Below are 16,885 nucleotides of genomic sequence, written 5' to 3' on the forward strand. Positions count from 1 at the left end.
TATTTCATTTCTTGTCATGTTTTTTGTCAGGTTTTGCTTCAAAGTAATGCTTAGAATAAATTGGGAAGTAGTCCCTTCTCTTCAGTTTTTTGAGAGGAGTTTTTGTAGAATTGGTACTTAAATATTTGGTAGAATTCACCTATGAAGCTATTTGGGCCCGGAGTTTTCTTTGTGGGAAGGTTTTTAACTAAAAATTTAATTTCTTTAAGAAATATAGTGATGTTCAAATTATCTATTTATTAATTTTTTGAGATATAATTGACATATCATAAGATTCACTATTTAAGAATCCAGTGGTTTTTAGTACATTGTACAACCTTGCCAATCATCATTACTATCTAATGCAAGAACATTTTTATCACCCAAACATAAAACTTCATACTTATTGGAAGTCACACTCTATTTTTCCCAACATCTAGCCCCTGGCACCAAATTTATTTTCTGTCTCTATGAATTTGCTTATTCTGTACATTTCATATAAAAGGGATTATATAATATGTGGCCTTTTGTGACTGGCTGCTTTTCACTTAGCATAATGCTTTCAAGATTCATCCATATTATAGACTATATCCTTTTTGTGACCTGAATAGCCAACACAACCTTGAAAAAGAACAATGTTGTCAGACTCACACTCCTGATTTCAAAACTTATACAAAACTTCAGTAATCAAGATAGTGTAGTACTGACATAAGGAGAGACATATGAAAGAAGTTGGACCTCTATCTCATACCTTATACAAAAATTAACTCAAAATGCATCAAAGACCCAAATGTAAGAGCTAAAACTATAAAACTTTAAGGAATCATGGGTTAAATTTTCATGACCTTGGATTAGGGAATGGTTTCTTAGTTTTGACACCAAAGGCAATAACAAGAAAAGAAAAAATATATAAACTGGATATCAAAATGAAACACATTTGTGCTTCAAAGGGTAACACCAAGAAAGTAAAAAGATAGCCCAAAGAATGGAAGAAAATTTTTTGCAAATCATTTATCTGATAAGGGACTTGTATCTAGAATATATAAAGAACTTATACAATTCTGTTGTAAAAAACCAATTAAAAATGGGCAAAGGATATGAATAGACAGTCCCCCAAAGAAGTTGTACAAATAGCCAATAAACACATGAAAAGATGTTCACCATCATTAGCCATCAGGGAAATGGAAATCAAAACCACAGTGACATGCCACTTCACACCCATTAGGATAGCTAGGATACAAACAAATAGAAGATCTCAAGGGTGAGTGAAAATTTGGAGAAATTGAGCCCTCATACATTGCTGTTGAGAATGTAAAATAGTACTGCCATTTTGGAAAACATCCTGGTATTTCCTCAAACAATATCATATGACCCAGTAATTCCACTCCTATGTCTACATCCAAGAGAAATGAAAACCTCTGTAAACACAAAAACTTGTGCATGAATGTTCCTAGCAGCATTATTCCTGATAGCCCCAAAGTGGAAACCCAAATATCCATCAGCTGAGGAATAGGTAAGCAAAATGTTGTATGTCCATACAATGGAATGTTATTTGGCAGTAAAAAGAAACGAAGTACTAAAACCTTCCACCACGTGGATGGACCTTGAAAACACTAAGTAAAAGAAGCCAGTCACAAAGGATCACATATTGCACAATTCTATTTATATAAAATGTCCAGAACAGGCAAATCTATAAAGAAAGAAAGTAGATTTCTTGGTTGCCTAGGATTGGGGGGATGGAGACTTTGGGGGATGATGACTCAGGTGGGTGAGGTTTCTTTTTGGGGTAATGAGGATGCTTTAAAATTGATTCTGGGGATAGATGCGTGACTCTCTGAATATACTAAAAGCCATTGGATTGTGCACTTTAAATGGGTGAATTGTATGGTATGTTGAGACTATCTCAATAAAATCGTTTAAAAAAAGAGTTTAAAGGCAAATATAAACCAGTGTTCTACTGAAAGGGATACGCTAGCTGGTAGCCCTTTTCCAGCTGGCTGAATGCTGGGGCAGCGAGCACTGGGTCCCTCGGTGGGAGCCTGTGTTCCAAAGAAGCAGGTCCTGGGGATTCAGTAAGTTTCCAGTGGGGAGAGATGGAGGGAGAGGGTGTGTGGGAGTGCTGGGGGACAGCAGCAGGGACGTGGGAAGGTGGGGACCCATAGAGAGAAGAAGGGAGGGCCAAGGACACAGGGATCATCATTTCCTGTCCTGGCTCCATCTCTGCCCACTGTGGGGCACAGGGAAGGTCACAGAACTGCTCTGTTCTCCACATGTCCTCATGAGAAAGCAGAAGCAAGTGCCCCCTGTTCCGTGACTCTTCCCTCATCTCATCATGGAAGGTAGCAGGGGAGTTCTCAAGTTCTGAAGCTGAGCCCAGTGGCATCAGCTGCTCCTGGTCCCTGGAGGCAGGTCTGGTCCAGCTCTGCTGCTTATTAGCAGTGGGTCTTAGATGAGCCTCTCAGCCCCAGGGGCTCCCTAGTCCTCAGCTGTCAAGTGAGAACAATAATTAATGTGACCTGCCTCCTTCAGAGGGTTGGTGTGAGGATCCAGAGTTATCATTGATGGGAAAGTACCCCCAAGGTGTACTATTGTGAATTGCAGGAAATTTTTCAGGGTAGATATCATGATATTGGTTCCCCAACTAGAGTAGCCATTGGCTCTTCACGCACTCTCATTAGCGTCTGACCCACCCAGCATATGCGAATTGGTTAGGGTCAGGGTTGAGGGCAGCTGGTGAGCACAGAACAGAGCTCACACAAAAAGCCAAAGACAACCAGACTTACAAACTCAGTCTTCCCAGCTGCAGACTCCTCTGCATTCATCATGTGATCTATGGACAACCTCTTTCCACCATGGTGATTCCTCACGCCTGTGAAGCCAGACCAGGCCGGTCATTCTGTGCTCCTGGGTTTGCTCTCCCACACAGGGAACTGTGACTCCAACTCCAAAATAATTGGGGTAGGGGTTTAAAATGGGAAAAGTCCTGCATATCACAACTGCTTAACTGAGCTTACCATCAGGAGGATGCATGGTTTCTGCAGATGGTAGTAGTTCCGTGTAGAAGGTGCAACAATAAAATCTTCATGGCCGTACTCTAGAGGCCCCAGCATCCTGGAAACCTGCTGTCCAGGTCATCTGGGGACACAGGAGGGGCCAGCATGGCCCAGAAGGGAGACTAAAGAATGGCTTCACTTTTCCTGCTGCCAGGTGTGTGTTGGAGAGCAGAGGGCAAACATGGTATCATGGACGAGAGAGAAGGAAGCAGGAATAAGTGTGGGGCAGCTCTGGGACAAGGGCCTGGCTCTCAGTTGCTGCTCTGCCTGTCTGGATGTGGAGTCACTGGCGGACACCTAAATGAGCACCTCTGGAGAGGCCAGGCCCTGCTCTCCAGGCTTTGTAGGGTGATGTGTGCAGCGGTAGCCAGGACCCATCCTGATGGGTCATCACCGATGGCAGTTCTGATTGGTTGGTCCCAAACCTTAGAAATTATTAAGTATTTTGAATATCACTCTTAGCGTATAACCTCAGTACTAGAATCAGTCTTTGGTTAAATTGCCAAAGTGTCAAAATTAAGACAGGAGGCTCCCTATTCTGGTCCCCTTTTGGGTTAAACACACTTCCCCCAGCACACTGCTTCCTAATCCATCCATTTTGATAAGTTCATTCAAATAAAGGCTTTCTGACTTGTTCCCCCTCTTCTTCATTCCTTCAGTTTGTATCTTAGAAGAGAAACTAAAACATGGTCAACTGCCTCAATAAAATGTACTGTTAGTGAAATTGAGCAGGACCCTGAGGGGCTCCTGGGCACAGAAGGCTGTGTACCCCATTTCTTGTTTGTAGGGAATAGGAATAGGCTTCAGCCTCTGTGACTTTCCCTGAGTTCCAAAGGGCAGGTTCAAACAGTTGCTAGTCAGGGAAGGGAGGGGATGCAGAGACAAGGGAGGAGCAGTCAAGAAGCAATAGTGCAGCCTTGGGGCAGGGTCCTGGTGCTGCCTCAAGGGATACACATAACAATATCTTTGAGCTCTTCTGCAGAACTAAAACTTCCAACAAATGGAAGATGTTAATCACTTGATGAAGCATTCTTCATTCCAGAGAGAAGGTTATAGTCTGATAACCTCGAGAACCACAGAAGCTCATCAAGCTCCTCCCAGATTAAAGGAATGCAGGCCCTGCACATAACCTGATCCTTATCAGCAACCTCACCCTTGAACAATTGCTATAAAACTCACCAAATCCCCCCAGGTTGGGACACACAGTTTTGAGGACATGAGCCTGCTGTGTCCCCCTTTGCCTGGCAAAGCAATAAAGCTATTCTCTTCTACTTCACCCAAAACTCTGCCTCTGAGATTTGATTCGGCACCAGTGCACAGAGGCTGGGTTTCGGCATCATTAGTGGTTGAATTTCAGGTATCAGAACTCCCTCCAATGGTGATTCATAATCATAGTTAAAAAAAAAAAAAAAGAGCTTATATTTACCAAGTGCTCCCCAGATGGCTGACACACACATCACACACATCATCTCCTCTACTCCTCACACAGCCCTTGAAGTAGAATCTAGTATCATGAGAGGATGGAGCCAGCCAGAGGCAGGTTACATAACTTGCTCAGGGTCCCATGGTAGCAGTCAGTGTATGCCCACCCCACCTATGAGGAGGGTGGTCCTGCCCCCAGGGGCATGGCACACCCAGAAGAGCCTGTCCCATGTTCCTATGGAGACAGCGGCCAAGGCAGGGCTGCCACTCTGGGTGAGGAGGTAAGATCTACACAAGAACACCATGGGCACCTCAAGGCAGAACACAGTCGAGGGTCAGCATGCACAGGCTCCCGGGCCAGATGCCACTGTGTTGGACCCTGCTCTCTTAGGGACCAAATAATCTCAGTTTACCACTTTCTGCAATAAACATCTTGTAAACTTACTCTTCCCACCCAGCAAACTTCCCCAACTTCCTACCTGAAAAGGTTACTGTGATAAAATTATGCATGTTCATGCTGTACTTTTTCTGGAATTATAGAAAAGTAAAAAGAAGGAAAAGCCATGTGTAGTCAAATCATTAGCATTTTGGAGTTTTTACTTCTAGTCTATTTTTTATATGTCATTCTTTCCTCCTTGTTTTAAACTTATGATCATACCAGCTATCTAATTCTGTATCTTGCTTTTTAAACCTAATCAGTATTACGTAAAGAGTTTCTATGTTATTGTAAACTCTTCAAAATCACCATTGAAAATGGCTGTATAACTTTCCATTTAGTGGGTGAACATAGTTTATTTAGCCATGCCCTCACCTCCAACACAAATTTGTTAAGTTTAAATTTTCATGTATCATGTTTTCTCTAAGTAAAGAGGTAGTGTTTGCCAATATCTGAGTTCTGTGTATCTAGGAATCACAGCTGGTCATGCAGCTTGAACTGGGATTTTTTACTTTGGGATGAGTTTAAAATTGTACTGAGGTAGAATGAGTGGATTCTATAGACAATGTTCCCAAATCTAAATAAGGCATTTAGCTAAATCTCATAGGACATCTTTGCGGACAATGAAGAGACATGGGTCAGACCACTGTATAATTATGTAAATTCACAACTGGTTGGACAACTAAACCCAAAGAATTCTGGCTTAGGGTCAGTGTCACCCTGGAGGGAGGAGTCTGGTGGCCATAAGATGAAGCCTTTCACCGAATCTCTTCACACATTTTAAAACTGGTGATATGGGTGAAGTCATAGAAGATAGGCTTGTGAATTGTGAAGCTGTATGGGATAAGATTATGTGATAGAACAAAGATCCAAAAAGATCTTGTCAGGTTGGAGTATTTGCCTGAAGCCAAGCAGATGAAACTTGTCAGGGAGAAGGGTAAAGTCTTGTACTAGGACTAAAAATCAATGATATGAATGTAAAATAGGGAATACAAAACTGAACGGAAGTAAGTTGGGTACGATCTCAATATGAGCCAATAGAGTGACATGATTGTCCCTCAAAATACCAGCAGCATGAGCAGTGAGTCATTTATGGAGCAGAGATGTCACCCTCCCTCTGGGGTCTAATAAGTAGGAGGAGGTCAGTGAAAGGACAGTCAGGATAGTGTGACCTCTGGAAACACTGTCTTCTAAATAGTCAACAAGGCAGTATGCTCAGTGGATAAAGCATGACCTGAAGCCACTATTAGGTGGCTATTCTATTGGGCTTTGAAATCAAACTCTGCCATTTACTAGCTGGGGGACCTTGGACAAGTTACTCTCTGTGCCTCAGTGTATTCATCTGTAAAATGGGAACAGCAGCACTTATTATTATTATTAATATTACATTGTTGTTATGAGGACTAAGTAGGTCTACACCTTTCAAGCACTTAGAACAGTACCTAAATATTATTGTGTAAAGACAAAGGAGTTCTAGGCTCCAGAGATTTAGAGGGACGTGGTAGATGACTTCAGATATTTGAAAACTGCCCTGAAGGAGAGAAATTATAATTTATCCTGGGAGGTTCTTGAGGATCATGCTTGATTCAGTGGAAAGGCATTTAGTCAGTAAGCGTTTAACGAGCACGTATATGTCAGATACTGTGCTTGTTGCTAGGAGTACAGAGCTGAATGAGATTCATACTCTTTCCTAAGGGCCCTACTATCTATTGGGGGAAGAGGCATAATCATAAACATATTAGATCACAAACAAATAATCACAATAGTGTGGAGATGACTGCTGTGGAAAACCAGAGGGAGGTGTGATTAACTCTCCCCTGGGAAGCTGGTGAAGCTTTACAGAGGTGGGGCTTTTAAGTGGAGTCTGCAGGGATAAGTAGGAGTTTATGTGGGAGCAAAGGGAACAGTGTGTGGGACTAGAGCTGTCACCAAGTATGGCATTTTCCAGCAAATGGTGACAAGTCAGTGATATCACAGCACAAGATGAGTGGGGTGGCAGCAAATGAGGCTAGACATAAGGATTGGTCTCTCCCAGCTCCCAGAAGTGTGGTACTGAATTATAAGCTACCCATGAAAGTAAGGATAAACATAGCAATGTGATACTCCCCTCAAGCCTTCTATTTCTATAGTACTGTCTTCTTAACAGGCTACCAAAGTAAAAGATGAAGAAAAAAAACACATTTCAGGAGAAAATTTAAAAGGGTTTGATCGAATTTTCTAACCTTTCGTCTTCAGTATAAACACAGGAATATCTGCCTATAGAATAAGACAGTGTCATGTTCCTGAGACATTTACAACCTTGGAGTTCCCAAGTAGAGAGACTGGAGCCAGGAATAGAGCAATTGGGATCTTTCCCACCAAGACTGAAGATGCTATCTGAAAGGAGTTTCCTTCCCAGCACATCTCCTAGGTATAAAGGAAGGAGGAACACATAATTCAACACTTATCTCCCAGACTCTCCACTTAATTCCATTTAATAATATTCATTAAGCATGCTACAGGGAGGCAGAGATAAGTAAGTCATCAACACTTCCTCCAAGGTGCTTACAAGCTAGCATTAAAAGATGTTCAGCCACACAGACGATTACATCATTAAATGTTAGCACTGGCCATTTCTGATCATGCTGGAGTAACAAGTATCCCTCCCGTTGAAAGCAACTATAAAACTAAACAAACATACATAGCAGTTTTCAGTCATTGGGCAATAGGCTGTGCAGGATCCCTGAGAGAAGGGAAGCAAACACATAAGGTGAGCTTCATCTTCACCCTGGCACTCTGCCTGGGTAGATTTCCCAACCATAGCACAGGGAGGTGGAACAAAGCAGAACATGTTTGTCCTACTGAGTTGAGGAGGTAGAGTCCAGGGCTTCAGAAGCACTGGAGCCGGTGGGGCAGGATACTGGAGAAGAAGCAGCTTCATAGGGTAGGGGCCCAGAATTTTATAGGGGGTTCCCCCATAGATCTCTGGCTGAGGGCTGGTCTGCATATACACAGGGTGAGGCCTAACAGAGAGTAGTTACTTTGGTACTAATAGCAGAACAGGGATAGTAGAGGTTGCAGAAACATTGGATACATAGGAGTTTCAGTCCAGCCAGAGGGAAAATGCCTTGTTAACATTCTAGGCATTCAAGTGAGACAACAGAAAGGTCATACCATAGGAGTAAGTATCATGCTCTGGAGTAAAATCTCCTCTAGGCCTGCATAAAACCAAGCCTTAACAGGATCAAGGATTCCATAATTTACCATCAGTAAATTAACTCCCTGTCAGAACAAAATTCAACACTCATTAAAGGAAGACAATATCATTCAAGTTTCTTTCAGAGTATCAACTGTAATATCCACAAACACCCCAAAATTACTAGAAATGTGGAGGAAAAAGTGACCCAAATTCAAGAGAAAAAAAGTAAATAGGAAACAGATCCTGAGATGTCCCAGAGGTTCAAATTAGCAAGAATTTAAAGCAGTTATTATAAACATGTTCAAGGACTTAAAGAAAAATATGGTCTCAATGAGTGAAAAGATGGGGAATCTCAGCACACAAGTGGAAACTTATAAAAAAGAACCAAATAGAAATTCTAGAAAAGTAGAGTATCCAAAATGAAAAATTCACCAAATGAGCTTAACAGCAAATTAAAGATGGCAGAAGAAAGGGTCAATGAAGTTGAAGACAGACCATAGAAATTACCCATTCTGAAAAAAAGAGAGAAAAAAGATTGGACAATCTTTTGGGATGATACCAAGCTGAGTAACATAGTAATCAGAGCCCAGAAGGAGAAGAGAAAGTGGGGCAGAAAAAATAATTTTTGAAAATGTCCCCAATATGGTGGGGAAAAAATCAATTTGCAGATTCAAGAAGCTCAATGAATTAACTAAATAGGATGAGTACAAAGAAAACCACACTTGTGCACATCACAGTCAAGCTGTTGCAAGTTAAAGGTCAAGAAAAAATGTTGAAAGCAGTCAGAGAAAGAAAGACGTTACATACAGAGGAACAATGATACGAATAGAGACCTTCTGAGAAACAATAAGGATAGGAAATAAAGCAATGACATTTTTTAAGTACTGAAAGAGAAAAATACCATAGGTTCAGAGTTTTGTATCCCGGGAAAACAAACTTTTAAAATGAGAGTAAAGTAAAGACACTTTCTAGATAAACAAAGAATTTGTCCCCAGCAAGCCTGTACTGCGTGAAATACTAGCTCCTCCTTTGGCAATCCTAGCAGGAAGGCTGACTTTCTGCTTCTTGAATTCTGCGGGAGCTTTGGAGCTTGCCACAGGAGGTGGCAGCTTTAATTGTGAGTAGGTGAGTGAGTAGGCTTGTGTTGACAGTAAGGAGGGAGCCAGTGATCTCTTTGCACTACTTAATCCACCATTCACCCCCAGTGGAGAACCAGACCCACACGCACGTGGGAAGAGTGAGCTTTGACATGAAGAGGAAGGCACTGGTATGCACTGGTACAGCTAGGCCAGCTGTTAGAACAATGAAATACCTGCAAACTGGTTGGGAAATAGCTACTGCTGAAGCCCCTGGTTCCCTTGCTCATCACCTTTGTCTCATTCCCAGGTACTCCCAGACCTCCCTATGATCCAGCAATAAAGGGTCAATTTTTGGCAAGCAGGGCACCTCCAGAACCCTGCCTTAGGACTCTGCCAGCTTCCTTTCTAATTGGTTGGTGCCTGAACCATGCCAGTTATTAATGATTTATAATATCACCCCTGGAGCTAAGTGGGGTTGCTTCCCAGGAAGGGAGGCCTGGGTGTAGCGTTCTGGGAGTGGGTAGAAGAGGACCCCAGGAGGCCCAGGGACAGAATGAAGACCCTGCTCCTGGGGGCAGGGCTGCAGTGGGAACTAGGGGGATGCACTGAAAGCCAACAAAATTGGCTTTTCCAAGTCGGCTTAAGTGTTCAGGGACACTTGACTCTCTAGCACAACCTCTGTTCTAATCCCCTAGGTCATAGTTTTCCCTTTTAAAAAGGGATATTTCATAGCCTTTTAAATAAATCTTTTCAGCTCCACTGATTTGGAATAACATGCTTAGTGGCTTAAGAACTTCTAGCTGGGCCCTCAGCAAGTTGTCCTTCAATGAGCCGATTTTGTCATGAACCCTGGCTCTCGAGAGTGGCTAGGCCTCTCCCAATGCCAGCACTGTGGACCCCAGTCCTGTTCTGGGATCTCAGGCAAGCCCTTCCTCCCTTCCAGCACCTAGGGACCTGCATCTTCAACGTGGAGACCATGCAAAAAACAGGCACACAGAATAACAAAGGAACATTCTCTTGATCACCTGCCAAGACTCTATTTCAGCCACAGAAATGAGCATTCCTCTTCCTAGGTTCAGTTTCAAGGGAATCCGTGCTCTAGGGGAGCTTTCTGTGTGTCTGCCTAGGCAGAGGGAGATAGACAAGAAGCCATCAAAGGAAGGCAGAGTGGCCAGGAGGTGGGGCTGATCAACACAACTGAACCAGCATAAACACAGCTGATCAAAGCTCTGTGCAAAGCCCTCGGAAGCTGGCTGATATATGCTCCATCACGTACCTCTTTGCCTCCTTTGGGACCTTGAACCACAAGTCTTACCAAACTGCAGTAATTTGCTGAGCCCTCAATCAAACACACGATCTCACTGAACTGTGAAAGCAAGGTCTTGTCTTTCAATAACATCTAGTGAAGTAGTTTACACCAGGATGAAAAGCATGTTTTCTAAAATCATCGTTCGTACCGCCTAACTCCTGTTAAAGTAAAACCTAAACAGAACCAACACTCCTATTGATGGAGTTCCCTGGTCTGTACAGCTTTCTGCCAAGCTCAAGGGATGGTGGACCAGGCAGTTTCCAAGTGATGTGACCGAGGCCCTAAGAGCCATGCTGCCTAAGACAATCTTCACGATTCATCGTCACAGTGCCTTATATCCCCACCATTAACTATCCCTTCTGGTTAAGGTACCTACTTCAAACACACCTGTGTTACCTGGGAGGAGTTCCTCGCCTGTTTCATTGTGTTCAAGTTTGAGAACCTTGGCCGCAAGCAGCAGCAGACACATCAGCGGCGTCCGCTTTCTGTCCACAGACAAGCTACTCCACATCTTCAGGTCAGTGATGCTTAGAAGTTCACAGGCCTCAGAATCACCTGGAGGCTAAACCACAGCTTGCTGGGCCCCACACTGGGTTTCTGATTCAGTAGGTCTGAGATGGGACCTCAGAATTTGCATCTCTAACCAGTTCCCAGGGAAAGCTGGTGCTGCTGGTCCAGGACCACACTTTGAGGACCACCGTACTAGTTGATTTCTAAGGAATCTTCATGATACGGAGGCAGCGTGTGAGAACATTCTGATCATGAACCATGAGGTAAGAAGACAGGGTTCTGAAGTAGAAAGGGGTCAGGGCTCAAAGGCAGGCCAGCCTAGCAGAAAACTTAGACTTGCTCAGATGATCCACCAAAACATACTTTATAGACCTCTTACTCCTGCTTTCTTTCCTTTGCTTGCTTTTCTGCTTACTGCCCCCAGGAAAGGCAAGTCCGCTGGCAGCCCCAGCAAGGCCAAAATGTTGTTCCCTCTCCCAGGCCCCTTCCTGAACGGACGCGTTCACACAGCTAATCAGACTGTCAACACGCTGCTCAGCCCTCTGCACCCTCTTCTGGGGGCTCCTGACACATCTTAGAATTTACACAGGACTTACTGAAGTCTTAAACTACATTTTTTTTTCTCCTTTGAGATCATCTACTTCCTAATAGGATAAATTCAATGGAAAACACGCTCTGATCCTTCAGCTGCCTCTTCTTGACACAAACACAAGGAACTAATTAGCAGGCCTGCCCAGGAGGCAGGCAGAAAGGCGTTCATGACAGGACCACAGGCTGGGCAGCCACCATCAGGTAGGACCTCACGGCTCACCCTTTGGCCATCACGTCAGGAGTTGGGTCCATAAGTCAGTGGAGGGGAAACTGACATGTGGGTGTCTGCCTGGTGTTACCATGGCATCTACTGGGCAAGTAGGTTCTGTTCATGATTTAGCTCCCTGTACATCTGAAAGCCCTTGACATCCCCGCTTTCATGTGACTCTAACAAGAATCCTGCGAAATAAGGAGAACGGAACTGATGACCCCATTTGGCAGATAAGACAATTGAGAAGGAGCTCAGAGAAAACTGGACATTGTACTCCTGGCTCAGCCACTCCTCGTGTGGTCTTGAGCAAGTCTCTTCCCCTTCCTAGGCTTCAGTTTTACCATCTGTGAAATGGAAGGAACGGACAAGGTGATTGGGAGGTCTCCTTATAGATCCCTTATTCTGGGAGTAAGCTATACAAGGAAAAGGACTTGCCTGAGGTCATGCAGTTAATGACACAGAGAAACCAGGGGCCTCTATACCGTGTCTGTTGAGTGAGAGCCATCAGAGCACCCCCATCGCCACCCACTGCCATCTTCCTGACGGTGTGGGCCAACCGGGGCCTCCAGTTGCCCTCTGCCTTGCAAAGACCAACACCCCTGGGATGGTGTGGTAGGGGAACACGTGCTCAGAATGCTCCCTGACTGTGACTTAAAGCCCCAGTGCTGCCAGCTGTTCATTAGAGAAGGCCATTTCCTCCGGCACCTCGTTTACCAGACAAACACAGTGGACGCCTACCCTGTGCCAGGCCCTGTGCTAGATGAGGGGATGTGGAAGGGAAGGAGGCTTGCTGTCCACCCGTGAGAAGGTCACAATGAGGAGAGTGAACACCGGCTGCTGCATCCGAGTCCAGCCCCCCGGTCGGATCACAAAGCCCGTCCCTGGCAAGGGGCCGTGGCCCACGCAAAGGCACTAGCTGCAGCCCAGGTGAGCACGATCCTCTTCAAGGCAAGCACAGTATCCATGAAACTTTAGGAGGGGTCAGTTTAGAGCCATTCACATGTAGGCACTGTCCTCCAAACACACCAGGAAAAGCAGATGCACACGTCTGACCCCCACCAATTCATTGGCTGGAAGAATGCCGTGCTCTCTCTCTGAGAGTCCAACCTCCCAAGCACATGGAATCAATGAGCCCAACTAGCTTCCTGTCTGTAACGTGCTGGCCAATGACAGTTCTTCCATTAGTTCAAGACAGTCAACACAATCAACTGGGCCATGTCTCAGGCACGGGATTAGACTCCCTGGAGGAAACCAAGATGAACATGACACGGCCATCAGGAACTAAGGAGCTCTCAGCCTAGGAGAGCATGGAAGACGCAGACACACACACAGTACAACAGAGCAGAGAATGGTGGGCGCCAGAAGATCCAGGTTAGGGGGTGGGGAATTCAAAGGAAAGAATGACTCATTCCAACTGGAGACCCAGAAAGCCTTCGTGAAGGAGACAGCACACAGAAAGGTCATCCATCAGGAAACAAGAAGGCCAGGTTCTCACGTCCCTTCTGCCACAGTCAGCCAAGTAAGCTTGAGAATGCCAGTTCTCTCCATTTTAAAACGGACCATTTGCCCGAAGTGCCTCACGGCATTTTGAGAATTAAATGAGAACTGATTTAAATGTACATCAGATAAATAAAGGCACCACATATAAAGCTTTCGTCATCACTCGGGGCAGAGCAGGGAGGAAGGTAAAAGAAGAAAGTACATGGGGGAGGAAGCAGGTGGGGGCACGGGACACCTGCCCAACGCAGCGCTGATGTGAACACCTACTGGGATCGTAGCTGGCTCCGGTGATTTCTTTTTTAACCTCCCACGGCTAATTTTACTGAAGAGAGCACACGAAGAGGAAGTCAGAGCATCTGAATTCCTCTCCGTCAGGAAAATGAAAGTTCCAAATGGAGAGGTGGCTCCCCACCCCTGAGTGACAGGAGCACAGCCACCTGCGGTGGTCCGTGAACCTGGGGCTCCTCCTGGGCTCCCAGCATAGGGCCCGGGCCCTGTGTACTCAGTAAACGCTCATTAGATGAACGGATGGGGTCCTTACTACTTTACAAGGGGCTTTGCTTTCATGTTCCATTTTGATTCACAACCACAGGCCAGCAGGGCAGGCAGGGAGCATATTATCATCCTCGTCAAAGATGGGGAGACGCAGGCTCGCAGAGGGTGACTGTCCACGTCACAGTCAGCGCCGTCAGAAGGGAGCCTGCGACTCTGCCTCCTCAGACAGTAGCACCTTCTCAGACAACCACACACGTCCTAAGAATTGCTGCCACAGCCAGTCTTTGGCCCAGTGACCACTTTCCCTGATTTTCCCAAACGCTTACCACGTGCTGTTCTGCGCACGTTCCCTGTAATACTTCACTTAATCAGACCCTTTCATCGAGGAAGGTCCTATTATGACTCCCAAATGTACTGGTTTATTCCAATTCAGAAGGTGGTTTTGTGCATCCCAGAAATAAGAGTGTCATGGATTCTCTGGTCCTTTTACCAAATAAGAACTGATTTGGATTAAAACTGTTGGTTCAGTTGTTTGGGGTCATTGTTCCTCAGAAGAAAGAGACAAAGCACAGGGAGTTAGGAAGACAGAAGGGCATGATTTTCTTTTTTTTTTTTTTTTTACCATGGACATTCCTTCCTACAGAGTCGGCTGTCAGTTTTGACAGATGGCCTGGCTGCAGGAGGGGGGACAGAGGGCAAGCTCATGGTTAAGGCAGCACCAGGGAACTAGAGCCAGCTGGGCTGATTCGAGGCCTGAAATCTGGGCTGGACCCCAAGTTCCAGCCAGTCAGGGTGGGACAGGGAACCCTGCTCCGCCCACCCCCACCCCGCTGCAGCTGTACCAGGCAGGTCAGCACGTTTCTTGGTGTCCGTGACCTCCTGGCTGCAGGCAAATAGGGTGGCGAGGGAGAGCAGAGGAATGGGGCCTCAGGGAGAAAGCTGAGGCATGTTCAAGGTCAGAGCTCCCCTCCCCTCTCGTCACCCACCCCAGCCCCTTGGCTGGTAACAGTTCACGGTGCACCTACTTCCTGAGGGATGTATTCATTCTAGTAAAAATTCACGATACAAAAGTTTGGGCAGGAGGCTGGAAAGCACAGCCACTCCACAGCTCTGTTGAGGGGTGCCTGGCTGAGGTGCTCAGAGACTCCCCTAAAGTGGCAGGAACTGAGGTAAGGGGAATAGAATTTCAGAGGACTCCCAGTTCCTGAAGGGCACAGTGGATTAGGTAAGAAGAGGTCTGGGGCCTTGAGAACAAGGGTCGGTGTGACCGGGTCCGCTCTGATCTCTGCTGCTGCTGGAGCATTTAGCCGCCCACCCCGTGGGGGGTCAGCACCTGTGGCTTTAGCGTCACACTAGGGGGCTAGTACATCAGGGGCCTGGGAGAGCGGAGCCATGAGCTGGATAACGTACACCGAGAGTTAGTTTATCAGATTCACCGTTTATGCCTCCGTCCACGGACAGAGAGAATGGAACACAGAGTGGGGCAGCTTTGATGGGAGGAGGGGGTGAGATGAGCCAGAGCAAAAGATTCCAGTGGTGGGAAGCCTCCCAGGGAGTCCCGAGCAGAAAGTAGGCAGGGTAGGTGGTTAGGGGGATGGCGAGAAGAAGAGGGTGCTAGAGGCAATTCACCAACTGCACAACGTTTTTGTTTTTGTTTTTGGGCTGCGCCGCATGCCTTGTGGGATCCTAGTTCCCCGACCAGGGACTGAACCCGAGCCACAGCAGTGAAAGCCCGGAATCCTAACCACTGAACCACCAAGGAACTCCCCAGCAGCACAGTTTTAAAGCCATAGAGTTCAGAGCTGTATCACCGAATCCAACCCTTCTTGTACGGCCTTGAGTCATCGGTCACAGCCATGACTAGTGGCCAGAACCATCAGACCAGACTAAGAACCAGAACTTCCCTGCTCCCCCAGCAACACCTTCAGCCCCGTGATCCTTCTAGCACCCTCCAGCCTCCCCCAAATACTGACCCCAGTCCTCTGATTCCACGGGAGCTAGGAATACCCTCTTGAACACTGAGCGTTCTTGAGGATTACATGCACCACCCGTATCAGCCATTCTGGACAGACATACCTTGTGTGAATACTGCTGATCGACAATCCTCGCCAACCCGAAATCCCCAATCTTGAGCACGAGGTCCTCCGTGCTGATGAAGATGTTGGCGGGCTTCAGGTCCCTGTGCAGCACGTTGGCGGAGTGGATGTACTTGAGCCCTCGGAGCAGCTGGTACATGAAGAGCTTGGCGTGCTCCTCCGTCAGCGTGCCCTGCTCCAGCAGGCGCGCCAGGTCGGTTTCCATGTACTCCTGGACGATGTAGGCCACGCTGAACTTGAACAGCTCGCCCTGCAGGTCGGCACCCTTGGACCCCAGCACCTCATACACCTTCACGATGTTGTCGTGGTCCAGGCGGCGGATGATCTTGATCTCCCGGAGTGCATGCTTCATGCTGCGGGCGTCGCTTAGGGTGATCTTCTTCACCGCCACCTTCCGGCGGGCCCTGCTGTCCACGGCCGACAGCACCAGCCCGTTGACGCCGAAACCCAGGGGTTGGAAGTCAACGAAGCGCCCGCCAAGGTCATACCCGTAGACGCTGGCGATGCAGTCGCCCTTCTCAGCCATCGTTGGCTCAGTGGTCAGGGGCTGACCATGGGATGAAGGGGCAGTCAGGAAAGGCCAAGTCCCAGCTCGTGGCTTCCCCAGCACACCTCATTCTGTCAAGTCCCAAGGCTGAGGGATGCTTTTTCTCCGGGTGATGTCACTGCCACCAGCTCCCTGGAGACAAGAGTGGCATATGTCCATACTCGCTGAGCTGCAGAAGTTGGAGGCTCAGACTGTCTCCTTAACCTGTACTGGGAAGGCTGTCCACCAACTCCTATGTATCCTGAGCCTCCCTGGAAGCTTAGAATGGCTCATGATTCTTTCAAATATAGCATCTTGGAAAGAAAAACCAGTCTCCTTATCTATGTGAACGTAAAGTTCTCTACCATGATGGACCACAAAGTAGAGATGCAGAAACCCTCCCCTTTAAATCCTTTGTTAAAAGAGGCTCCTTCTTGCTGAAATGTGGTGCTGTTGCTGAGCTGTGTTCTTTTACTTTCAATGGTCCAAAGCTCAGTCGT

General features: G+C 46.4%; 1 protein-coding gene across 1 annotated transcript in view; it reads right to left on the minus strand.

Moving 5' to 3' along the window:
* Nucleotides 1-16,385, minus strand: part of MAPK4 (mitogen-activated protein kinase 4) — a 76,746-nt gene extending 60,361 nt beyond the window's left edge. Inside the window, exon 1 of the mRNA XM_060120800.1 lies at nt 15,840-16,385. Coding sequence (XP_059976783.1) covers nt 15,840-16,385 — 546 coding nt within the window. The remainder of the gene's footprint in view (nt 1-15,839) is intronic.
* Between the last annotated feature and the right edge of the window lie 500 nt (nt 16,386-16,885).

Source organism: Lagenorhynchus albirostris, chromosome 14 (assembly GCF_949774975.1).
Source record: "Lagenorhynchus albirostris chromosome 14, mLagAlb1.1, whole genome shotgun sequence".
Classification (NCBI taxonomy): Eukaryota; Metazoa; Chordata; class Mammalia; order Artiodactyla; family Delphinidae; genus Lagenorhynchus; species Lagenorhynchus albirostris.